Source organism: Salvelinus alpinus, chromosome 12, assembly GCF_045679555.1.
Source record: "Salvelinus alpinus chromosome 12, SLU_Salpinus.1, whole genome shotgun sequence".
Taxonomy (NCBI): Eukaryota; Metazoa; Chordata; class Actinopteri; order Salmoniformes; family Salmonidae; genus Salvelinus; species Salvelinus alpinus.
This window is the reverse complement of record NC_092097.1, coordinates 22,203,354-22,230,703: the sequence shown is the minus strand read 5'-3', so window position 1 is coordinate 22,230,703 and position 27,350 is coordinate 22,203,354. Positions and strand designations below refer to the sequence as shown.

The 27,350-nt window shown below is 41.6% G+C and overlaps 2 protein-coding genes and 1 pseudogene across 2 annotated transcripts; 1 reads left to right on the top strand and 2 right to left on the bottom strand.

The window, feature by feature from the left end:
• Positions 1-619: 619 nt before the first annotated feature.
• LOC139535260 (cilia- and flagella-associated protein 107-like) lies at positions 620-3,957 on the bottom strand (annotated as a pseudogene).
• Positions 3,958-4,314: 357 nt separating this feature from the next.
• On the bottom strand, positions 4,315-11,938 carry aadacl4 (arylacetamide deacetylase-like 4). Its single transcript, XM_071335391.1, has 4 exons — positions 11,701-11,938; positions 7,775-8,000; positions 5,324-5,387; positions 4,315-5,202 (listed from the first exon to the last, which is right to left on the bottom strand). Exons 1-4 carry the CDS (start codon positions 11,875-11,877, stop codon positions 4,413-4,415), a joined length of 1,257 nt encoding a protein of 418 aa, XP_071191492.1. The 5' UTR covers positions 11,878-11,938; the 3' UTR covers positions 4,315-4,412.
• A 2,421-nt stretch (positions 11,939-14,359) lies between these two features.
• On the top strand, positions 14,360-27,012 carry LOC139535692 (short-chain dehydrogenase/reductase 3-like). The gene is made up of 6 exons (XM_071335390.1): positions 14,360-15,019; positions 19,938-20,081; positions 23,767-23,886; positions 24,276-24,514; positions 24,648-24,773; positions 26,525-27,012. The coding sequence occupies exons 1-6, from the start codon at positions 14,825-14,827 to the stop codon at positions 26,607-26,609; spliced, it is 909 nt and encodes a 302-aa protein (XP_071191491.1). The 5' UTR covers positions 14,360-14,824; the 3' UTR covers positions 26,610-27,012.
• Positions 27,013-27,350: the final 338 nt, after the last annotated feature.

The following is a 27,350-nucleotide window of genomic DNA, read 5'->3' as shown; positions in this document are numbered from 1 at the left end:
CCTACCCGTCTTCTGACTCACACAAAATCAGCAGTGCACTTAAGTATTAAGATGAGTAACAGAGAGGCAGGCAAGGGGCTTCAGCTGCACTGGCTGAGGCAGCATCAGAAGAGAGACGCAGATGGTTGACCATCAAACATAAGCATCTTTGATTCCTCCTAATTAAACACTTTGATTCCCTGTAATTAAACACCTAATGGAATGGTCCCCTCAGAGTTCCCCTTACATGACTCATGGCTCCTGATTTGAATGAATACCCAGGTCAGCTCTGACATCAACACTTTCTTTGATTTCAAAGTACCTAGGGTAGGGCACTACTAACAGCCCTTTGAGTAGCAAATATTAGATAGGTGTGAAGAAAAATAATTTACATGTGATTATCCTAAATTATCAGATGATTTGCGGACTCTCCATCCCTCCCTCTCCTGCACGCACGCACGCACGCACGCACACACACACACACACACACACAGAGGAAGAGAGAGCCTAGACTTTAAGAGATTATAATGAGACTCCTGTTTAATTTTTACGTCTTTTGATTTCCCAAATGTTCTGCTCCATTAAATTTTTCATGTCTCAGACTAATAAAAAATGTAATCCTCAAACAGCACCACATTGAGTACGGCCCCTGAGTATCTAAACAGCTTGTGAGCCTGAGCTCTGTGTCTACACCCAAGAGAGGGGAGGGAAGAGGCTGGCGGAGACTGAGTTGTCTTGGACCTGTCTACAGGACTGTTGTTTCATTTCCAGGTCCTTGTTGTTCAGATTGGCAGGATGGAGCTTGCTGGAAAGGTCACGTGGCACACTGGCTAAGCGGGGCTGGCAGAATGCACTTAGTGGGTGCCTCTGGTACGCTGTCCTGTACAGACTTAGCGTTGAGAAGGGGGGCTGCTGCTGGTCCAGGCAGGCCTGTCTAGACTCCACCAGGCCAAAGTTAGTTGGAGGTGGGACGGAGAAGGAAGGGAAGGAGAGAGAGCTCAGCTGTTACAGTGATGCAGTCATTAGTTACAGTATATCTGTGACATATTTGGAATAATCAAAGGCCATTTATTCTGCCTAAACTTTAACTGTGGAAAACTGCTTCTTTTTTTTCTTGACTTATTTTATTTACTTGACAACAGTTTGTAATTACAGCTGACAAGATTGGATAACGGTGGTGGTCAGACTTCTCTGACATCCTCTCCAGCCTGTCTGGATGCCAGGAGCACAATGTGGGCAGGGTGGAGGAGCCCTGGCGCCTGTACATCTCATCATAGAGGGTGACCAGGTAATGGGAGGGCAGCGTGCCGTGGTGGGAGAGAAGCAGCTTGGCAGCAAGGCCCTGGAACACACCACAACACACTATTATTCTGGTCATCATGGCTTTAAAACAATGAAAAGAGGGCACACTGTTTCTTTGATTGATTAGCTCATTATCTCGGGGGATGCGAATGGTCTAGGTTTGGATTTTGTTCTAACAGACTTTTAGACCCAACTTCACTAGCTTTTTGCTAATGCTAATAACATCATGATCCTGCTGTGTAAGGCTGACCTCAGCTTTCCACAGCACCATTCGGCTCACGATGACGTCTGCCCCCTCTGTGGCTGGTAGTCTGCACAGTTGGTGCTGTTGGCTGTCTTACACTCTCGAGTGAACTGTCTTGGACAGACAAGGTAAATAGACAGGAAGATGAGGAGGAGAGGGAGAGAGGAGGATGAGAAGAAGAGGGAATGCTCAGCCACTTAAGCTTGAGCCCAGCATGAGCTCAGCAAAACTCACACTTCACCATCGATCCATGCTGTTGTACAGTATTTCTAAAGTTATCCCTCTAGTCAGATCCTGAAGCAGCAGCCCATGGCCCTGCTTGGCGTCAATGCAATTAGATTGACTCTCACGTTTCTCACACTGGGAGTCTGTGCTGATGTAGATAGCTTAAATGAAGCCCTCTAATCATTTTTGTATAGATTTGCAAACCAACTGAGAAGCAGCAGAACCCTTGGAAACCAGCCATTGAACTAGTTTGTTGAAGATCTTTGGCTACCGAAAGCAGGAGATACAGCACATTCTCACATTCAGTGCAGGTTTTTCTTGGGAGAATCTCATTTGGATAAAAAGGAAAGGCTGCTGTGCCCACACTTTGCTGTAATTAAAACTCTTGATAATGACTGTTGATGACTCTTGCCAAATGTTGCATTATTTGATGAATTATCAACATTCATCACAGGCAATGCATAATACCAACAGCAATTCATTGAAATTAGCTGAACATCCCCAAATAAACTTTGACTATAGTAGTAGTTTATTTTAAAAGGGACCATTTGCAATTTTTAAACAAATTTCAAACTGCGAATGTATGCAACAGAGTTATCTAAGCATAACTAATTTTAATCGGGAGTCCTAAATTAAGTTAACTAAATACATAAACACATCACTCACTAGTAGTATAGTGGGTTATTTAAGTGATAAATACCCAAGAAGCTGGGGTTTGGAGGATAATTGGCATGGGTGTTGTTAAGCCCTAGACGAAGTGCCGATATATCCTCCAAACACCGGCTTCAAGGGCATTATCACTTTTATACAACGGGTTACCAACCAACATATTCAAATAATGATTGACATATTTTCATTAAAAACGTTATTCTGATTAATTTATTTTTATTACACAAGATTTAGTCCCGACACAAATCTAGGGTTGCTACCCAAGCCGGCTCGTCGTTCGTTCTATCGGTTCTGTTGCTAGAGACGCGACCCAGTCGTTCAGTCTTTTTGTTCTATATCTATGGACGCGACCCAGTTGTTTGTTGTTAATGTTCCATTGCCATACATGGCTATACTGTCTGTTCTTATCCCTTGCTTGCTAGCTAGCCAACTACGGCTAATTTACAGTCACGTCAAAAAGTGCAGCCAGAATAACAGCAAAGTAGCTACATTTGCAAATGTTTAAGATGTTTTCTAGTAACATTTATTTGGATAGATCCATAACAATGAGCTAACGTGGTGTGATTTCGCCTGGCATAGAAAATATGCTGACTCGTCAGGACACTGTTGTTCAGAGATAGACAAAAACACAGCTAACACAATCACTTCAAACTGAAGCTGGAAAGACTGCAAACTGGCTGCACTTCGTATTGCTTGAGCTTTTTTCAATTCATGATTTCAAGTGCCTGAAAAACACTGCCTGCCAGCCTCTCGCCCCGACTCCGGACAGGTTCATTGCTATGGGACAGCTGGATATCAAATTTGAATATTGAAACAATGTTGCAAATGTCGGAGAGACAGACAGCAAGGTTTATTCAAATCTCCGCTGTTGAAAACTAAATGTTAGTCTAAAAGAAATGTGAGATAATATCTAGATGTTTTTTTATAGTGGATATCAAGTTTATAAATTGCTTGGCTAAACTGATGAGACAGTGGATTGTGCACGTCATAGATTTAGCCTGTGGTAATTTGTGGAATAGCAACCGTCTGGAATGCGGTTTTAACCAATCAGCATTCAGGATTAGACCCACCTGCATAAAACAGATTAAAACAAATACAGGAAACATAAAACATCAAATAGAACAAATAATACCATATATACAGGACACTTGAAACTTGAGTGCAATAAGAATTTGTCATTGTGTGCTGATTGATCCACACTTTGACCTCTATGGAGGAGGATCTAAGTCACTAGTGCTTAAGGTAGTGGGGAGGGAATTCCATTTCCTAATGCCTAGGGTGGAGAATGCTGACTCCCCAAAGTGTTTTGTCTTCTTTGAGGCATGACAGTCTCCTCTGAAAATATAATAGATTATAAACCCTACCTGCAGTTTCTCTTCCACCCAGTTTCCAATTAGAACTTTGTTTGCATACCTCTGCTCTATTCTCCAGCCAGGTTGGGTCCATTTTTCTGTTTGCCCATACTGTATATGGTACTGAACATGGTGTGTCACATACAGCTGATCATGAGCTGGTTTGGTCCTAATATCAGAGCATAGTTAAATCAAACAGAACGAATGATGGTGCATTCCTCCAGATCTTATTGTGACATAGGCACCAGACAGGAAGAGGAAGCTCTGTTGCTATGGATACAGCAAACATTCTGTGACTGACAGACAGAATACTGGAGCAGTAGCGGAGGCAAATAGGAGGCACAGGACCTGCATCATAATAAGACTTGCACGCAAGACTTTAGAATGGTTCTGTATTATAAAATGTCAGAGAATTATGCAGCAGTTAGTCTATAGCTCATACATGCTATATGTCTTAATTTAAATATTTTTTTATATTATTATATTTTCTGTAGAAATGAAAACGAATGCCTTAATTGATTAAAATAAGAGTAAAACACGTAGTAAGCTGTGTAGGTGTTTATTTGCTTTCCCTTACTGTAAACAGAACAAAGTCACTTGCTAGGAACATGAAAGAGAGATCAAACTTCAACATCCATTTCTCAAAGTGTTTTTACATAGCTTACAATACTATTTATAGCTTGTGTTGCAGACGGGAAGGTTAGCCAGCCCTTTTTGAAAAAATCCACAAGTCCATGGAAGCCGTCTGGAACATGATGCCATGTGACGTCCAGTCCCAGGTCCAACAGCCTCTTCCTGTACAGGATCCCATCATCCCTCAGCACGTCGTACTCACAGGTCAGGATAAAGGCCGGTGGGGTCAGACGGATAACAGCATCCTCCGCTAGGAGCGGCGAGACCTCCGGATCCAAACCGTCTTTGATTTTGTGGTACACCTCTCCGTTGTAGTCTAAGGCTGAGTGTACCTGCTGGAGTTCGCCCCGCACCTTGCACTCAGGAGGGAGGTGTTCTGGGGAGAGCCACTCCTTGAAGGCTAGCCTCATCTCAGCAGGGATGTGGTTCCCCTCCAGCAGGTCCTGGCACACTGACGTGTCCCCGTTGAGATACTGCAGGAAGTAGAATGCCACCCGGCCACGGAACAATATGGGCACAGCATGATTCTGCTGGTACGAGGGCAGGTTGAAATCTGCCATCTGCAGAGCTGGGTAAATGAGGACCTGGGCACAGGGAGACAGCAGATGTCCATCTTTTCTCTTGGCCAGACGTTGGCATAGTGCAGCTGCCAGGTTTCCCCCAGCACTATCACCCCCGACTGCCACTCTGCCTGGGTCCACCCCGAACTCTGCCTCTGCCACAGACAGGAAGTGGCACGTTGCAGCATCACAGTCATCCAGCTGAGTGGGGTACCGATGTTCAGGGGCAAGCCGATATCTAAAAGGCATGAGGGTAGAGAAAGGAACAACATGTCAAGTCTGACAGCTTCACAGCCCCTTTCACTGCATTAATCTGCTTTGGAATCACATGAGGCAGTGAGTCAGAAAGTAAAAGTTACCCAACAGAAATCACAGTGGTTTCAGCCTCCTTGGCAATGTGCCTGCAGATGTCATCTGCAGTATCTAATCACGAGAAACAGAAAATTAGTTTTAGACTTAGTAAACAGAGGATGAACATTTTGCAAGACAAGCAATACTCCCAATCGGTAAGCCACGCCCACCTGTCGGGAAAACAACCTGTGGTTACCTAGGTTACCCCATTTGCTCACAGCAAAAAAAAATCAAACACAATTTTCTTGTTGTCTGCTTGTTTTAGTCAATTGCAAAACTACAGTTAAGAAAAGTACATGTCTAAAGATTACTTTTCAATATTGCCTGCTCCCAAGCTCTCACTACATCGCAGAAAGAAAAAAAAACTTTTAATGATGGTGCTAGCAGCCACGTGAGTGAGTGCTAGCTACCAACCAGAAAATTAAGCTAGCCAAGACCAACACAAATAAACGGACTATACAGCTACAAGTAGTGAATAGAGTTACAAACAGACTAGACCAAACAAGTTAAATGTCTTACATGTGATTAAATATTTGACACATACTTAGCTACAGTGCATTAGGAAAGTATTCAGACCCTTTGACTTGTTCCACATTTTGTTACGTTACAGCCTAAATCGTTTTTCCCCCCGCATCAATCTACACACAATACACCAGAACAACAAAGCAAAAACGTTTTATTTTAGCAAATTTATAAAAATAAAAAAATATTATATTACATTTATATAAGTATTCAGACCCTTTACTAAATACTTTGTTGAAGCACCTTTGGTAGTGATTACAGCCACGAGTCTTCTCGGTTATGACGCTACAAGCTTGGCACACCTGTATATGGGGAGTTTCTCCTATTCTTCTCTGCAGATCCTCTCAAGCTCTGTCAGGTTGGATGGGGAGCGTCGCTGCACAGCTATTTTCAGGTTTCTCCAAAGATGTTCGATTGGGTTCAAGTCCGGGCACTGGTTGGACCACTCAAGGACATTCAGACTTGTCACGAAGCCACCCCTGTGTTGTCTTGGCTGTGTGCTTAGGGTCGTTGTCCTGTTGGAAGGTGAACTTTCACCCCAGTCTGAGATCCTGAGCGCTCTAGAGCAGGTTTTCATCAGGTCTCTCTCTGTACTTTGCTCCGTTCATCTTTCCCTCGATCCTGACTCGTCTCCCAGTCCCTGCCTCTGAAAAACATCCCCACAGCATGATGCTTCCACCACCATGCTTCACCGTAGGGATGGTGCCAGGTTTCCTCCGGGCATGACACTTGGCATCCAGGCCAAAGAGTTCAATCTTGGTTTCATCAGACAAGAGAATCTTGTTTCATGGTCTGAGTCCTTTGGGTGCTTTTTGGCAAACTCCAAGCGGGCTGTCATGTGCCTTTTATGGAGGAGTGGCTTCCGTCTGGCCACTCCGCCATAAAGACCTGATTGGTGGAGCGCTGCAGAGATGGTTGTCCTTCTGGATGGTTCTCCCATCTCCACAGAGGAACTCTGGAACACTGTCAGAGTGACCATTGGGTTCTTTGTCACCTTCTTGACCAAAGCTCTTCTCCCCAGATTGCTTAGTTTGGCCGAGCGACCAGCTCTAGGAAGAGTCTAAATGGTTCCAAACTTCTTCCATTTAAGAATGATGGAGTCCACTGTGTTCTTGGGGACCTTCAATGCTGTAGACATTTTGCAGTACCCTTCCCCAGATCTGTGCCTCAACACAATCCTGTCTCGGAGCTCTACGGACAATTCCTTCGACCTCATGGCTTGGTTTTTGCTCTGACATGCACTGTCAACTGTGGGACCTTTATATAGACAGGTGTGTGCCTTTCCAAATCATGTCCAATCAATTGAATTTACCACAGGTGGACTCCAATTAAGTTGAAGAAACATCTCAAGGATGACCAATGGAAACAGAATGCACCTGAGTTCAATTTTGAGTCTCATAGCAAAGCATCTGAATACTTATGTAAATAAGTTATTTCTGTTTTTTATTTTAATACATTTGCAAATATTCCTAAAAACTTGTTTCGCTTCATCATTATGGAGTATTGTGTGTAGATTGATGAGGATTTAAAAAAATCAATTTTAGAATAAGGCTGTGACGTAACAAAATGTGGAAAAAGTCAAGGGGTCTGAATAATTTCCAAATGCATTGTACAAATAGCCTACTTGGACACCGGCTCCCCACAATTTCCCACAACACAGGGCTCTTCTCACAGGCTTTACTTCCGTATGTGGGAGAAGAGAACCGTATGTTGGGATTTTTGACCCAATTACATGTAAATTGCATAACACCGCAGCTTTTCGTCATCTTTTGTTACAGTATTTCTTTATAACAAAAAATCAACAATGAAGTTGGCTCTTTTACACTGGGGTCAATGGGAAATAATGTGTGGGCGTGGTCGAGGGGAATTCCTTATTATTACGTGAATATCGACTCGGAGTATGTCATCTAGACATTATTTTTGTCTTATCATATTACCCAAACAGCCCAACACCCATCCTCCTCCATGGAAATACACCAGGCCCCTCCTCAGGCCCAGTGAGCCAGTCGTGGGCTCATACACTCTGACTGGCACCTCAGAGAAGGTCAGGTCTTTCACACGTAGGCCTGGGGGAACTGGTCTTATATGGACCAGGAACCGTCTTCTAAACCACCTGGTGAACCTGACCTGATGACACAGACCCAGACGGTCCAGGATACGGCCCTGAAAAGACAGAGAAGGGGGGGGGGGCATATCTTATTAAAGGACTAACACATTGTATGCAGCTTTATTCAGGTGGCTTAGCCTATAGCCTATCTTAGAAATAAGGTCAACACGAACCATTGTGAGCTGGAATATTTTTCAATTTCAACAATATAGCTTTTCTTGTTGCTTGCATATTATGCTACAATGAATACAACAGCTCAGTTAATTTTAAGGAGCCTCTTCACACTTACTAAACGTTGTAGAAATACGGTCTGCGACTCAAATGTAAACTTGGATACTTGCTAAGTCTCGACCACTACCCCCAGAGGTTGCGCACAACACTCATCCGACAGTTGCCCACCTTGATGTAGTGCAGTGTATACAGAATTGTCTCGATGAGACAACACTCCTACTGTATACACAGTACTTTTTCCTAATATTTGAGACTTATTTTGAGTTTTTACCTGAAATTGCAGTAACAGCCTGTTACTTTCTGAAATAGTGACAGTAGCTGCCGGCTGCACTGAGCCACGTAAAACTATGGAAGCCCATCCCCAATATATATATAACTGTGTTGGATCATACAAATAGGATATGTTTTTTCATTTGTAACATTGTGTGGTGATTTCAGAGGTGGTACCACAGGTCCCAGAGTAGTGGGGGGAATTGTTTTAATGGGTCACAGATTTTTTTCTGATCTGGTAGTAGGCTAACTTAACCAACTTCGGACCATAGTTGTAGAGTATGACATAGTCATAAATGAGCTGTAAAATTATACTTTTTAAAGTTTTATATGGGCTATGATGGGACCAGATCATTTTTCTAATCAGGTCATACAGTAAAAAAAAATCCTGGCTCTAGGGAGGATGAAAACATGAAAACCTTTTTCACAGACAGAGACAACAAATGTGATTGGAAAAAAACTAACAGGGCTGAGCTTGCTGTATGCAAGGTTGCATTGTGTAGGCCTTTGCATCTGTAACTAAAAAGATAGTCAGACAGCATATCATCACTATTGTGTTGATTGATTAATTCCAGTCAATACTTTGGTATTAAAAAGGCCTAGGTAGCATAGCCAACCGAAGTGTGAATATAAACAAAATTACATTTACATTTTCTCAGAACACAAATAAATGGGCCTATTTTAGGCTATAAATACATAGTTTAGGCTATAAAAAGATGACGTTACATTTCCCCTGGCCAGGTCCAGATGGGATCAGAGCGCATAGGCTTCTCTAGGCTACCTGCGGCTGTGGTTGTTATCAGTAGGCTATTGCTGATCAGACTGAAGCACAGACTAATTGTGCATGTTGACAAATCATGCGGCATGATATGTCAACATTTATATGGCTTCCATATAAAACAGCTCTTCACAGTGAATTCACTTATACCCACGTTTTCTGTTGCAAATGGATTTCACCACGTAAGGATTTGCATGATGTTGATAAAAATGAAGCCTGGTTTACGTTTAGATTACATTTTACTAATTTTGTTGTAACGTTGTATGGTAGGTTTGCTGTACTTTTACATTCTTATGAGGGTTAATTGTTTATTTTTGATAGGTTAACGGTACTGAAGACATCCATTATAGCAGTTCTGTGCTTTTGTCTTGAAGCTAAAGTGTAGCCTACAGACAACAAAATAAACCCTGTAATTGTCTGCACATACATGCTTGTGAATTGTTGCATTATTCAAGAGTGTAATATGGTTTGGTTGCATTATTCAATAGTGTAATATGTTATAAAAGAAAAGTTTCTGTCAATGTTGAATTGTGCTTACTGGCTAGTGGCTACTATGATATTTGCGGTCAATTTGAGTTGAGGACTAAGAATGTCTGTTGCCAGCCACAATGAAAGGTAAGGCAAGCATGTAATGTGAATTGAAAAGTAGAATTCTCTTTCGCCACCCCGCTCCTCAGACTCGCCTTCATATCTCATAGTGGGAATAGGGCCACAATGACACCATGACACAGTTAAGGTTTTACCAGTAGGTGGACTTTGTATTGACTCCAATAAAGTGGCAAGGAGGAGGAGGAGCTCTGTGGACCATTTGTGTCCTGAAGTAATTTAGCCATTCATTGTAGCTATTGGCGCTCTGTAGAGTTGCTATGAGAATATGAAGGTCGAGAACTGTTGTGAAACATCACAGCACAGTGAAAAAAATATAGGGCAGCTAGAGATAGATGGGAGGGGTTGAGAGTAGCTGAAGGATGGGACTAAAAACAAACAAAAGATAACTAATGTATATTGTGTCTGTATTATTGTTGTCCATTAGTTTACTCCAATTTGGGTAGAGGTGGTAGGGTTAGGGGGAAATAATAAAGAACAAAAATATATTTGAAATATATATATATATACTGAACAAAAATATAAACACAACATGCAGCAATTTCAAAGAAGATAACTGAGTTACAGTTCATAGAAGGAGATCAGTCAATTTAAATAAACAAATTAAGCCCTAATTTATGGATTTCACATGACTGGTCAGGGGCACAGCCATGGGTGGGCCTGGGAGGGCATAGGCCCACCCACTTGGGAGCCAGGTCCACCCACTGGGGAGACTGGCCCAGCCAAACAGAATGAGTTATTCCCCACAAAAGGGCTTCATTACATACATAAATAGTCCTGAGCACCCCCACCCCCCGATATATGATCCCGCAGGTGAAGAAGCCGTGGAGGTCTTGGGCTGGCATGGTTACTCGTGGTCTGCAGTTATGAGGCTGGTTGGATGTACTGCCAAATGTTCTAAACCGACGTTGGAGGTGGCTTATTCAATTGTCTGGAAACAGCTCTGTTGGACATTCCTGCAGTCAGCATGCCAATTGCACGCTCCTTCAAAACTTGAAAAATCTTTGTCATTGTGTTGTGTGACAAAACTGCACATTTTAGAGTAGCCTTACTGTCCTCAGCACAAGGTGCACCTGTATAATGATCATGCTGTTTAATCAGCTTCTTGATATGCCACACCTGTCAGGTGGATGGATTATCTTGGCAAAAGAGAAATGCTCACTAACAGGGATGTAAACAAATTTCTGCACAATTTGAGATAAATATGGAACATTTCTGGGATCTTATATTTCAGCTCATGAAAAATGGGACAAAGACTTTATATGTTGCGTTTATATTTTTGTTCAGTATATATACATATTTACCCCAAAAATATATGGGGGATTGGAAATGATGGAGACAATTACATTGATACAAGCCACAATCTATTTGCAATATTGAAGCTGATCTACCCACTTAGAAAATGACATAACAATAATAATACAAATTAAGTCAGATTTAATCAACAATTACAATAGTCTGTTTAGAAAGGGTTAAAACGATGTTTGAGTGAACCTGAATCCCCAAAAATATATTGTGCAGTCGCTTCCGAACACGGTAGACTCCTCCACCTCACCACTCCAAGCTAGTACTGTGAAACTCTGCTGGTATGTCCTTACCCAAACAATGGAACGCCTGAATGACTTTGGCTTTTCATCATTTATTCAGACCTGTTCTCTTATCTACACACTTGACGCTTTATCAGTGTTTAGATTACAGAGAAAGTACAAGCATCTTTTAAAAGAGCAGAGTCCTCTTTTAGTATTCAAGTACAAGCATGTTTTTCTTTTCACCAAAGAGTAAGAATAATTAATTATTTCTACAGACTTGAACATGATTTGACTTGCATAAAACATAAAATAATAAGCAATAACAATTCCATAGATACTCACCACAATTGATATGCCAACAAACAAGCCATGAACTACATGCAGTTTCCCTCGATTTGCAACCCCTTGAGGAATGTCTGAATTCATCATCTCAGAGTACATTAGACCAATTACCAGAAGGAAGAAGGCTGCAATCACTGCAGCAAAGCCAATTATTAAAATTGCAGTGCTGATGTCCATGGTGCTGTAGTGCGATCCCAAGTAGGCTACAGTAGAAGTAAGTCATTAAGTGTGAATATGTTATCCAGCTGCTTGGGTTTCCTTGCCCCTCCTACAACTTTGTGTAAACACCCTGCTCTGACCTTGTTCTATCTAGTTGACTTTGAGTGCCAGTGACAAAGGAACATTCATCATTTTATTCAAGGTATTTTATGGACTAAAGCAATTACACATTAAACACATATTTCACAATTAGATATTTTTATGAATATAGATTTGCATGAATACAATAGTAATAATTCATTTTAAATGTCCTTTTAAATCAATCATATCATTTATTGTGAAGCAGAGGACACTGGTATCTGAACTTTTAATGTTAATCTGTAGATGGCAGTGATGCCTAGTGATAGCAGACCATGTTCTCCGTCAGATAAGGTCTCTAGTCTAGACACATTTGTAAACAAATTGCATGGTATTTCGAATTGAAACCGTATAATGTGGTGTTGTTCACAAAACAATTTATGTTCATTATAATTCAGAATGAAATCTCTGAAAATACTTTGGTGTCATATTTCAATGCATTATGATTTGTAGCTCTGTGAAATGTGCACGAAAATGACAGCAACTGGAGCTGTTTTCTAGGGCTAGTCAACCTTTTAGCCGTCCCAGAGAGTCTCTCAGCCTTTTTTCTGAGAAGCTGAGCCCAGCACAAAGCCGCCATTGTCAAGCTGCTCTCTTAAACCCATCCCAGTTTCTGAAAAAGCCCTCCATTCATCAGCTATACCCAGCAAAAATCACAGGGCCTGGCCCAAAAATCACAGACTGGAATCTTGTCTGCAGCCCATGAATTTACTGGATTTGTTTAGGAGGTATTTATGCAGGTCCCTAATTCTTACCTTGCCAAGTTTCTGGGACTGACCCATTTCTGTATTGTCACAGAGAGAGATGTGTTTCAAGTGACAGATCACTAGATCAGGGGTCTTTATGTCTAGTCTTCACAGCGCCCCATCTTCTCATGCATTGAAATGAACTTTTATCACATGAAGTAGTGTGTAATTATGTATGCCACCATTATATATGCCAAAAGCACCCTTTTTTCATGTCAGCTAGATAGACCAACTTTTACATCACATAGTAAAACCTGTGTATTTACCTGTAATAGGTAGGTCAATGCAGATAGTAAAACCTGTGTATTTACTTGTAATAGATAGGTCAATGCAGATGTGGCCAACTGGGTTTGAACTCGGGTCACCTGGTCACCACTGTGTTAGCCCACTGAGCTCAAGTCTAGACATTAGCTCAGGGAGCTCATGCAAGACTTAAGGTCTCAGGCAAGGTTACTCATCACGTGAGGGTGGTTCTCCAAAAAATCTATAGAGTATTCATCACTTTTCCTCCCACCATATACACTTTAAAAAAAGGAGTGGATCAATATATTTTTTTACAAGCAGCAAAACACACAGTCATAACAAATATCTGATACATTGTGATTATAGACAGAGAGATAGAAAGATACATGTAGAGAGAGAGAGAGAGAGAGAGATAGTGTGTGTGTGTGTGTGTGTGTGTGTGTGTGTGTGTGTGTGTGTGTGTGTGTGTGTGTGTGTGTGTGTGTGTGTGTGTGTGTGTGTGTGTGTGTGTGTGTGTGTGTGTGTGTGTGTGTGTGTGTGTGTGTGTGTTTGTGCGCGCGTGCGTGCGTGTAAAATCAAATAAAAATGTATTGGTCACATGCACCGAATACAACAGGTGTAGACTATACTGTGAAATGCTTACTTATGAGCCCATTCACAACAATGCAGAGTTAAAAAGTAAGAAAAAGACTTGCTAAATACATTTTAAAAATAAGTAAATAGTAACATAATAAAATAACAACGAGGATATATATACAAGGAGTACCAGTACCAAGTCATTGTGCAGGGGTACAAGGTAGTTGAGGTAATTGAGGTAATACAGTATGTAGGTAGAGGTAAAAGTGACTAGGCAATCAGGATATACAATAAACAGAGTAGCAGCAGCATCTTATGTGAAAGTGTGTGTGTTTTTTTAAAACGTTGATACTGGTACTGTAGGATACAGGTGATGTAACCAAGCCCAACCAGTTTGGGTGAATGTTGTCTCATCAAACTATTCAAAGTAAGCTATCCAAGTAGGTTATGGCACTTCTCATGTGCATGAGAAACTTATCCAACTATTATTTCCCAGAGAGTGTGACAGCTTGAAGGAGAATTGAGAAACATTGGCACATCTCAAAAACCGTAAAACCAAGCATTTAACTCACTGTAAACAACTTAGGGAGGAAGAAAAGTCTTGATTTTAATAGAGGGCTGAAATACTGAAATATGACTTCACGGCATCACAGCAGTTGTGGCAGACACGTCTCGGGGCTGGGTAGAAATAAAACCAGTCACAGTCGACACACAGTAAAGCAATATATTCCTCACCATTCAACCTGTCAATCAGGATTAATGGTCTTTAAAAAAAACTCCCTTCAGATCGCAGGTCTTTTTTTCAACACTGCGGGGACGGGTAGTCAGAGCGCTATAAAGTAAGCTATCGGAGTCAGAGGCGGTAACGTCCAAGGATAGGAACACAACACACTTGTTGTGTAGACGATTCAGTAGCGCATGCCTTCGGAGACACTCTCGCCTTCTTTAGGTTACTTGAAAAGTAATAGCGGACTACCGGTGTAATATGGTCATTACTCAAAAATAATAGTTTGCCCATAACCTGAATAATCGATAAACATGCCAGAGCTCCGTATATTGACGCATTTCTGAGCTTGGGACATAATAGCCTAAATGTTATGAAACATTGACTTCAAGTGCTGCAGTTGGCTAGTTTGAGTTTGGTTTTAACCAGATATTTACCTAAAAACCGCTCTGCAGAGGACATCACGATTGGAGGATATCAAACTTGTGTTTGTGTTCGAAAAATTGAGAGAATTTAGATTACTGTAAGAAGAAGTAACATGGATTTTAAGTGTTTGAGCTGTATAGTGTTTTTCCCCATACACATTGTCTACTACATATTGAAAGCAAGTGTGTACTTACTGCTACCAAGTAGACGAAGAACCCTGATCAAGGAGGTGGTCCTGATCACAGGCGGGGGACGAGGTATCGGTCGTCACCTGGCTCAGGAGTTTGCCAAGCAGGGGGCTAAAAAGGTAAATAAAACACATGCATGCGTTTAGTTTCTGCACTTTATTAATTGTATTATGCAACTTGTTGAGCATCAAACGTGATTGGGTTTTACTTAACCTTGAGTAATATGAGCACTCCTAAAATAGCCTATAGTTCCCCAGACCTGTGCATGTTTTCATATCTTTTGAATTGTACGCTCATTGATTAGGCTACATGGTTATAACGATAATTGAGTTGATACCCTGTAGCCAACCTCTGAACACCTTCTGTGCGATACCTAGTCTTTTTTATGCACACTTCTATCCATAGCTATTATTTGTATTGACGTACTACCCCCCTCCCGTATTTTCCTTAACCAAAAGCGCCATAGGTTTGCAGCAAGTAGCCTACATTAGTTTGTCCACTTGTTCCTCCAATCTATTGTTTCCTCTGTAACATGAATGGGTCTTGACCTTAGGAGTAGATCAGCCAATCAGATTGCAGGACAGGTCCCTCAATTTTGGCACAACAGACTATTGTTTAACTAGGCAAGTCAGTTAAGAACAAATTCTTATTTACAATGACAGCCCTACACTGGCCAAACCCTAACGACGCTGGGCCAAATGTGCAGCGCCATATGGGACTCCCAATCACAGCCGGTTGTGGTACAGCCTGGATTTGAACCAGCGTGTCTGTAGTGACACCTCTAAGCACAGAGATGCAGTGCCTTAAACCACTGCGCCACTCAGGAGTAAGTCTGCAGAAGGGCAAAAGTCTCTGACCATTTGACCGCTGACGTATTATAGTGACTCACGGAACGATTTCTGTTCAGCCAAAGCTCAGAAAAAAATGAGTTATGGCTTAACATTGATATAGGATGAGATCAAGCATCATGAATGTCCAGAATAAAGTTTTATTGTTGATGACTGCCAACAGGAGTGACCTTGATCAAGTGATAACATATCACTTCTATGGAATTGGGATGAACTTTTTCAACTTTCTGAAGAAACATGTTTAAAAGCTAATCACATAATCCTCACAGGAGAAATGTTGTAGTCCTGCTGGGACTAGCATAACAACACGAACTGTGCCAAGTGCCTACACAAGACATCACATTGCCATAATAAAACACTGATTCAGATGTGTTTTTCAAGCAAACCAGCAAGGCAGAAACTTAACTTAACCTTAACCACACTGCTAACCATAATTCCTAACCCTAACCTTAATTTAAGACCAAAAGCACACTTTTGTTTTCATGAATTTTTACAATATAGTCAATTTTGACTTAGCAGCTGGCCTATCAAAGGAGAAATCGCCCAGTTCTGCCTCCAGGACAAGACTCATGACAATAAACGTCAACCTGCTACCTTACACTGAGTTTATTATTGAGGTGAAATGAAGCCCACAGAGGAAGATGGCATGTTTCAGCTGCCTCACCCATCTAAAACATGCATCCCGTCAGCCAAAGCTCTTATAAATAGCATGTCCCCACCCTCCTCCTTAACAAGAAACAGTCACTTATGCTTGAAATGCCCCAGTGACTACATTGACAGTCCCCGCCAGGCCGCCACTACTGGTCAGACTACCCACTATTCCAATTACAATCCAAACATTACACAGCTGAGTGCATAGTGAGCCACCATAGTGTTCTGTTAGCTCTGAATTGTAATGGACAGAGTCTCAGACACACAGATGGAGACATAAGCATTTCACAATGATTCCATATGAATACCACCCCCCGATCCCCACTTTATTTGTTTAATTATTATTTTTTTTTACAAATGATTAAATAGCTAGTTGTATTTTTACCCATGCAACTTAGAGGAATAATTATAGCTTTATGAATTGTCATATGGAGCACCACATGTTGCAGCTTTTGCATATCCTGTCCAAGCTAAAATCCCCCATTTTAACTTTAAGTGCTTTGGCCTTGCTCTTCATCCTTCCATCAACATCTCCTCAGGGAACAACCCACAAAAAACCTGTGGCTTTTAAAAGCTATAATTTGCAGCTGCACAACAAAGGAAGTCACCATTCTTGTCAGGACCCCATTGTTGTGTATTATCAAGGTGTGAAGGCTTTGAAAACAACACCTGCACTAATGTGCCTCACAATCACTCCCTGCCTAAGATATGCTAAAAAGAGGTAGGACATTCATCACAAATAACCTCTAGGAAAGACTTTACCCCAGTTTGAGGTCCATTGTGATTGGCAGACGGAATTTCTCTATTCTCTCTAGCAGCTTTGGTGCTTTCACGGTAGGGAGTGCACTAGCCACAGCATTGATGAAAGAATGATGTGAGGTGAAAAGGAGAGACTGGTGAGAGGTGGAGTGAGGCCTTGTGTGTGTCGTCAAAAGAGCCGTTATAGAGTGAAGCACTAAAACAATAAACCACAGCAACTTTACAAAAGCTGAGCACCCAAGTTCAGAGAAAGAGGGAGGGGACCTCTAGCACAACCACAATAAATGTTTCAGAGGTTGAAGCAACATATCCACATATGCTCTCAATGTACCCTATGCAATTCAAATATATTCCACTGGTATCCTAAACCAGAAATCCAAAATCCCCTTGGTTAAAAATGTCAGCATGTAGAATTTAATAAGGTACTTAGTGGGGCATTTTGTTTTTGCGACTCAATTTGTGGATCATAATATTTTGAACATGTGGAGAAGAAAGTACAATTGAAGATAGTAAGAGATATTGGCATCTTTCTCAGCCTCGGCTACTCATTAGGAGAACTGGGAACATATGCCTCTACCCAGGTTGATAGTGGCTTTATACATTGGCAAGCTCTATTGTGTGTGTGTGTGTGTGTGTGTGTGTGTGTGTGTGTGTGTGTGTGTGTGTGTGTGTGTGTGTGTGTGTGTGTGTGTGTGTGTGTGTGTGTGTGTGTGTGTGTGTGTGTGTGTGTGTGTGTGTGTGTGTGTGTGTGTGTGTGTGTGTGGAGGCGGGAAGCACACTGCTCCCAGCTGGGTATTGCCCTGCAACTGACCCTGTTGTCTCCGCACTAATTAGACAGCGGTAGGGCAGGCGACTGCCTCCTGAACTCCCTGTTTCCCCTCCCCGTGCCCCCTCCCTGTTAGCCCCTATCCCCTACAACTGGTGTGAAGAAGAGGGTTCATGCCCATCCTTGAACCCATTTTTTCCCTTGTGAAATATTATTGGGTTCTGGTGTAGGGATGTGGATGAGGCCCACCACATCGCCAGTTCATCATCATTGCACCCTGATACACCAACACTTGGAGATTTGCAAGACTTACTGTCTTTGAATAAATCATGTACTTGAACAGACCATCAATTTTACACAATTGGTGAATGTTGTTTAATCTTGTCAGATATGGCACGTCAGACATAGTAATCACTGGTTTATCAGAGATAAACGATGTGAGGGAATTTAGAATTAGTTTTCCGTAACACTTAGACATTCTAAGCTGATAGCTCTAGATTTGGCCGGCCGTTGTTTATCCTGAAGCCCCAGTGTGTTGGGACTGGCAGATAAGCATTATGAATGAAATAACAGGAGAGCACAGTGTGAGTGGTGATTTTTAATGAGAAATGTCAGGTTTGTTTGTTAGGATGAAATCCTATTAAAGGCTTTCAGTAATTTACCTAGACCCATCCATTCACTTCTGCTGATTACTCAAATGGGCTGGCAAACGAAGCAAACAAAAAAGCAATCTAAAGAAACTCAAACAAAGACCCATCCAGTGGAAAGCCAAACATTTTTTACTCTTGGAACTTGATCAAAACTGCATATCATGCAGATTGTGACCCTCCCGCATCTCCCCCAAAGCAAACATTTCACTTTACAGTCTTAATTCTCCCATTATGCAAGTAAACATAAGCCCATAGGGACAAGCTTCATTAAAACATTGGTGGGATCTGAATACACTGTCACAGACAGCTGCTCAGATTGCCATAGATTTAGTGTTGCAGTAAAACAAGACAGATAGCAAAAACCTTCGGCAAGCTAGCTATGCATGTTTAAGATGTTGAGATATACATTTACTATCCTCCTATTCATTCCTAAATAAATGAGTGGCTATAGCCTGGCTGTCTCTGTACTCTTCTCCATCAGAACAAGGATGTCACTGTGACCTCTGCTTGTGTTTGTTATCTTCCTTATCTACATGTAGAATTAAGATTTTTTTGTATTCACACAATATTGATATCATACTGTAAAGGTGGATGAAAGACACACACACACAGGATCACTTTCGAGAGGACTTTCTGCAAAAATATTAACCTTGGTCACTGGCAACCAGCCAAGCCCTACACTGGCCCCATCAGCACTTCACACACAAACTGTTTTCAGACTCCCTGACCAGAAATGACTGGGTTCATCTGCCCAACAGGCCGTGTAATCTCTTTGAGAATGTGTGTTTGAGAGATGAGGAGGGCTCACCCCCTGATTTCATTACCTTTCCCTGACCCCAAAGACTGACGGATCTAATTGCCCAATCGCTGCCCCCCACCTCCATTCTAGCCCATGTTCCCTGCTCAAATGACTGAGCTTAATTTACCCTCTCCAGGCTGATGAAGAGACGTTTCATTCACACTGCAACCCCACCCCCTTAATCTCGCTCTGAAACTATTTGTTGCTTCTAAACATGGCCTTTCTGTTCTCTGAATGAAAGGAACATTTCAACCAAATTATCTCATCTCATCCTAGGGCCAAATGCTGCAAACATGAAATGTCTGTACACTTGTTGAGAGCATGTGTCATCGGCATAGTTGTTTGGCTTTGGCTACCCATTAAACGTATTTTAGCCATGTTTTTCTCAGGATTTCGACAACAATAAGTGTACAGATAGCTGATTGTTGACTGATTGTTGAAAAGCAAAATATCACTATTCATTTAGCTGAGCTAATTGCTCATATTTTATTCAGAGCATATTACACTGTTATGCAATTTTATAACCCTATTTTATAACCCTTGGCTAATGTTTACCATCTACAGGTGATCCTGTGGGGGCGCACAGAGAAGTGCTTGAAAGAGACATGCGAAGATATCTCCCAATTTGGAACAGAGTGCCACTACTTCCTGTGCGACGTGGCCAATCGGGAGGAAGTTTACAAGCAGGCCAAGGTGGTCAGGGAGAAGGTATGCTATTTAGATCTATTATAAATCCCAAAAAAATCCACACAAATACAAAATATTGTTTGGAGCCAGTGAAACGCTCATGGGTCAAGGTTTCTCTCACTGCTGTTACTCCTGTCTACAGAACTGGCAGGGATTCATCGTTTTTTAAATTCCTCTCCCCATCTGACATACAGTACCAGTCAAAAGTTTGGACACACACTACTCATTCCAGGGTTTTTCTTTATTTGTACTATTTTCTACATGGTAGAATAATAGTGAAGACATCAGAACTATGAAATAACACATATGGAATCATGTAGTAATGAAAAATGTGCTAAACAAATCAAAATATATTTTATATTTTATATTATTCAAAGTGGCCTTGATGACAGCTTTGCATACTCTTGGCGTTCTCTCATGCCTTTCAATTAACAGTTGTGCCATACAGGTTACAAACTAAATGGAAAGAGATTTCTGATGTACCAATTCCATGGCACATGGTTTATGAACTGGTACAAAAAACTACACTTGATTCAACACTTAGAGTTTTTACTGTAAATTATTATATAAAATTCTTGCCACCAACAGAATGCTATATATATGGGGCGTACAACATTCTCAGCTCTGTAGATTTTGCTGCGAAGAGACAGAATCAATAGATCATTTATTCTGGTATTGCCCTATGTTGCTTGTTTCTGGTCACAGGTTAAGGAATGGTTAAAAAATCACAACATGCACTTAAAATTAACCTTACAAATAGCAGGGTTGGGTGATTTGGAAAGCCATAGTCAGTCAATAAATATTACTCGTAGGAAAGGTTTTCAACTTTTACCCCTTTTTCTCCCCAATTGGTAGTTACAGTCTTGTCTCATCGCTGCAACTCCCGTACGAACTCGGGAGAGGCGAAGGTCAATAGCCATGCGTCCTCCGAAACACGACCCAACCAAGCCGCACTGCTTCTTGACACAATGCCCACTTAACCTGGAAGCCAGCCACACCAATGTGTCGGAGGAAACACCATACACCCGGCAACCATGTCAGCTTGCGTGCGCTCGGCCCGCCACAGGAGTCACTAGAGCGCAATGGGACAAGGACATCCCTGCCAGCCAAACCCTAACCGGGACGACACTGCGCCAATTGTGTGCCGCCCCATGGGTCTCCAGGTCGCAGCTGACTGCGACAAAGCCTGGACTCGAACCAGGATCTCTAGCGGCACTGCTATCAACTGCAATGCAGTGCCTTAGACCACTGCGTCACGCAGGAGGCCAAGGTTTTCAGCTTAAGCTCACAATCTGTGGATTCTATACGATTAGACAGGTTAAAAAATTATATAAAACATCACAGCACAATTGAAAAATATATGGTACATGGAAACCAAACGAGGGTGGTCTATGGTGATAGGTAGGATTGGCTGAGAGTGGCTGAGGGGTGGGATTAAATAATTTATGTTTGGTAATGTATTATTGTTATTTGACTGCTTTATATAAAAGTACCATGTAAAATGTGTATTCAAAATGTGCATGCAAAATATATACGTCAAATGTATGTACAGTTGAAGTCGGAAGTTTACATACACCTTAGCCAAATACATTTAAACTCAGTTTTTCACATTTCCTAACATTTAATCCAAGTAAAAATGCCCTGTCTTAGGTCAGTTAGGATCACCATTTTATTTTAAGAATGTGAAATGTCAGAATAATAGTAGAGAGAATGATTTATTTTAGCTTTTATTTCTTTCAGTGGGTCAGAAGTTTACATACACTCAATTAGTATTTGGTAGCGTTGCCTTTAAATTGTTTAACTTGGGTCAAACGTTTCAGGTAGCCTTCCACAAGCTTCCCACAATAAGTTGGGGGAATTTTTGCCCATTCCTCCTGACAGAGCTGGTGTAACTGAGTCAGGTTTGTAGGCCTCCTTGCTCGTACTCGCTTTTTTTCAGTTATGCCCACAAATTTTCTATAGGACTGAGGTCAGGGCTTTGTGATGGCCACTCCAATACCTTGACTTTGTTGTTCTTAGGCCATTTTGCCACAACTTTGAAAGTATGCTTGGGGTCATTGTCCATTTGGAAGACCCATTTGCGACCAAGCTTTAACTTCCTGACTGATGTTTTGAGATGTTGCCTCAATGTATCCACATCATTTTCCTACCTCATGATGCCATCTATTTTGTGAAGTGCACCAGTCCCTCCTGCAGCAAAGCACCCCCACAACATGATGCTGCCACCCCCGTGCTTCACGGTTGGGATGGTGTTCTTCGGCTTGCAAGCCTCCCCCTTTTACCTCCGAACATAATGATGGTCATTATGGCCATTTTTGTTTCATCAGACCAGAGAATATTTCTCCAAAAATTACGATCTTTGTCCCCATGTGCAGTTGCAATCCGTAGTCTGGCTGTTTTATGGAGGTTTTGAAGCAGTGGCTTCTTCCTTGCTGAGCGGCCTTTCAGGTTATGTCGATATAGGACTCATTTTTCTGTGGATATAGATACTTTTGTACCTGTTTCCTCCAGCATCTTCACAAGGTCCTTTGCTGTTGATCTGGGATTGATTTGCACTTTTCGCATCAAAGTACATTCGTCTCTAGGAGACCGAACGTGTCTCCTTCCTGAGCGGTATGACGGCTGCGTGGTCCCATGGTGTTTATAGTTACGTAATATTGTTTGTACAGATGAACGTGGTACATTCAGGCGTTTTGAAATTGCTCCCAAGGATGAACCAGACTTGTGGAGGTCTACTATTTTTGTGGCTGATTTCTATTGATTCCCCATGATGTCAAGCAAAGAGGCACTGAGTTTTAAGGTAGGCCTTGAAATACATCCACAGGTACACCTCCAATTGACTCAAATTATGTCAATTAGCCTACCAGAAGGTTCTAAAGCCATGACATCGATGTCCTAGCCGACTTGCCAAAACTATAGTTTGTTAACAAGAAATTTGTGGAGTGGTTGAAAAATTAGTTTTAATGACTCCAACCTAAGTGTATGTAAACTTCCGACTTCAACTGTATATGTAGCAGAAAAGCTGTAAAAAAAAAACTAAAAGATATTTGTCCTTCGAAGAGGAGTAAAATTATTATTTTTTAAATAAGGTGTGCCTTGTTAAAAGTTCATTTGTGGAATTTCTTTCCTTCTTAATGCATTTCAGCCAATCAGTTGTGTTGTGACAAGGTAGGGGGGTATACAGAAGATAGCCCTATTTGGTAAAAGACGAAGTCCATATTATGGCAAGAACAGTTCAAATAAGAAAAAAAAACGACAGTCCATCATTACTTTAAGACATTAAGGTCAGTCAGTCTGAAAAATTTTAACAACTTTGAAAGCTTCTTCAAGTGCAAAGGGTGGCTACTTTGAGAATCTCAAATATAAAATATATTTTGATTTGTTTAGCACTTCTTTGCTTACTACATGATTCCATGAGTTTTTTCATAGTTTCGATATCTTCACTATTATTCTACAATGTAGAAAATAGTAGAAATTATGAAAAACCCTTGAGAATGAGTAGGCGTGTCCAAACTTTTGACTGGTACTGTGGAGATTACACCTCAATTGCAATGTCAAGATAAGATAAGCGTGTTGAATATGACTGTCAGCTCTACAACATAACTTCACATGAAAAGAAAGTAGGTAGGAAAAAATGGTTAAATCCTCTTAATAAAAAAACGTCAGTGTTGTTTCTGACATTTGTTTTGTTATGTTATTTTTCCAGGTGGGAGATGTTACGATCCTGGTGAATAACGCTGCAGTGGTCCATGGGAAAAGTCTGATGGACAGCGACGATGACTGTCTTTTGAAATCTCAACATATCAACACAATGGGGCAGTTCTGGGTAAGTGTTGTTGAGGTTTAGGAAGAGAGGTGTGTGCTTCCTTACAGTTAGATCAATCTTATCATTCTCCAAAAGTGCTTTTATTGGCCAATGTCCCTTCATGTCAGTCTCAGCTTACTTTACAGGAGTGTTGGGGTATTTCCAAATTATAGGCTTACTGCTTCAGCCCCTAGGTAGAACATCAGAGGGCCTCTGAAACCTATAGCAGTCTCTGTTTGAATAGAGATCAAACTTTCAGGTTGCATAAATGCAATCATCAGCTAAAAAAAAAATGAAACATAATCTGTGGCTCCACTTGGGCCTGCTTCCTCTGTGTGTCTCTTTTTCATGTGTATAACTGTACATTTTCCCCAATGCCCCCCCCCCCCTCTTTCTTCTCCCTCATCCAGACTACAAAGGCCTTCCTGCCACGGATGCTGGAGCTCCAGCATGGCCACGTGGTCTGTATAAACTCCATCCTGTCCCAGTCGCCCATCCCTGGGGCCATTGACTACTGCACCTCCAAGGCCTCCTCCCTGGCCTTCATGGAGAGCCTGACTCTGGGCCTGCTGGACTGTCCCGGGGTGGGCTGCACCACCGTGCTCCCCTTCCACACCAACACTGAGATGTTCCAGGGCATGAGAGTCAGGTCAGCAAGCCTACGACATGGTTCTTCACAATCTAGTTTAGATTACACCACCACTACTGCCATGCACCATTTTCTTCATGCATGTATTGTAGTTACTGTAAAGTTAATCTCTCTGGGTTTTCTGGTCCTGTAGGTTTCCAGCGCTCTTCCCTCCCCTCAAGCCAGAGACAGTTGCTGAAAGGACTGTGGATGCAGTCAGGACTAACACAGCCTACGTTTACATGCCCTGGACCATGCATGCTCTCGTTGTCCTCAAAAGGTAATGTCTCATATCTTTTTGGCCTATTTAAAGTACATACAAGTCGGTACATTGAACATTGAAGTCGGAAGTTTACATACACTTAGGTTTGAGTCCTTAAAACTTGTTTTACAACCACTCCATACATTTCTTGTTAACAAACTAGAGTTTTGGCAAGTTGGTTAGGACATCTACTTTGTGCATGACACAAGTAATTTTTCCAACAATTGTTTACAGACAGATCATTTCACTTATAACTCACTCTATCACAATTCCAGTGGGTCAGAAGTTTACATACACTAAATTGACTGTGCCTTTAAACAGCTTGGAAAATTCCAGAAAATGATGTCATGGCTTTAGAACCTTCTGATAGGCTAATAGACATATTTTGAGTCAATTGGAGGTGTACCTGTGGATGTATTTCAAGGCTTACCTTCAAACTCAGTGCCTCTTTGCTTGACATCATGGGAAAATCAATAGAAATCAGCCAAGACCTCAGGAAAAAAACTCCACAAGTCTAGTTCATCCTTGGGAGCAATTTCCAAACGCCTGAAGGTACCACGTTCATCTGTACAAACAATATCACGCAAGTATAACCACCATGGGACCACGCAGCCGTCATACCGCTCAGGAAGGAGACGTTTTCTGTGTCCTAGAGATTAACGTATTTTGGTGCGAAAAGTGCAAATCAATCCCAGAACAACATCAAAGGACCTTGTGAAGATGCAGGAGGAAACGGGTACAAAAGTATCTATATCCACAGTAAAACGAGTTCTATATCGACATAACCTGAAAGGCCGCTCAGCAAGGAAGAAGCCACTGCTCCAAAACCGCCAAAAAACAGCCAGACTACGGATTGCAACTGCACATGGGGACAAAGATCGTAATTTTTGGAGAAATATCCTCTGGTCTATTGAAACAAAAATAGAGCTGTTTGGCCATAATGACAATCGTTATGTTTGGAGGAAAAAAGGGGAGGCTTGCAAGCCGAAGAACACCATCCCAACCGTGAACCACGGGGGTGGCAGCATCATGTTGTGGGGGTGCTTTGCCGGCAGGAGGGACTGGTGCACTTCACAAAATAGATGGCATCATGAGGAAGGACAATTATGTGGATATCTTGAGGCAACATCTCAAGACATCAGTCAGGAAGTTAAAGCTTGGTCGCAAATGGGTCTTCCAAATGGACAATGACCCCAAGCATACCTCCAAAGTTGTGGCAAAATGGCTTAAGGACAACAAAGTCAAGGTATTGGAGTGGCCATCACAAAGCCCTGACCTCAGTCCTATAGAAAATTTGTGGGCAGAACTGAAAAAGCATGTGCGAAGAAGGAGTCCTACAAACCTGACTCAGTTACACCAGCTCTGTCAGGAGGAATGGGCAAAAATTCACCCATCTTCTTGTGGGAAGCTTGTGGAAGGCTACCCGAAACGTTTGACCCAAGTTAAACAATTTAAAGGCAATGGTACCAAATACTAATTGAGTGTATTTAAACTTCTGACCCACTGGGAATGTGATGAAATAAAAGCTAAAATAAATCATTCTCTCTACTATTATTCTGACATTTCACATTCTTCAAATAAAGTGGTGATCCTAACTGACGTAAGACAGGGAATTTTTACTAGGGTTAATTGTCAGGAATTGTGAAAAACTGAGTTTAAATGTATTTGGCTAAGGTGTATGTAAACTTCTGACTTCAACTGTACATGTCTTTCACTCATATGTAACCTCATATATAACCTCCTTTCTCTGTACTGTCTCCACACCCTAGCTTCATGCCACAAGCTGCTCTTGAAGAGATCCACAAGTTTTCTGGAAGCTATACCTGCATGAATACGTTCAAGGGGAGGACATAAAAATGAATTATCCTGAATGTCAATACATATCAGAGGAACCTTACTAAGTCTGGAGGATGTTGAAGGGAAGTATCCATGGGCTACAGGACATTGGGAAACAATGGAAGCCTTTTGAAAGTATGCAGGAAAGTGTCTTGGAGACTTTAGCATACTGTATATTGTTGCTCCGACGGGGTAGATTTCACTTACACGCTGCTGGAACTTATCCTGGTCTCATTCTTGATCTCCTGTGTGTAGTTGGACGGACTAAATACCATTCACACATTGAGCAGAAGCCATGCGAAACTAATCTGGATAAACAGCAGTTTTTTTTCAAGTCTGTTTTTTATTATCCTTTGTTTTCTACCAATCATGTGTCTTTGAATGGAATCACATTAATAAATTGATGTTACAGACAACCAAAGTGTCTCTTTGTTCACATAGACTGGCGAATGTCTAGTGAGTCGTCAACACAGCAGAGCTAACCAGATGACATGATAGAGAATATTAACTCAGTTATGCCAACCATAAGATCTCTGCACATGCCAGGCTGTGAAACAGCAAATGAGCAACATTCATTGGAAGGCAAAACGGAGCCATACACTGTTAACTTATACATTGTTAAGTAGGTTGGGTCTGGAATTCAATCCAAAACAATGCTATAGTGCGCTTGACATTTTAAATTGCATTTAAGAGCTGCATTGTCGACTTGCCACTCGGATTGAATCACGGCTCAAGTTGTTACATGCTGGAAAAAGGTTA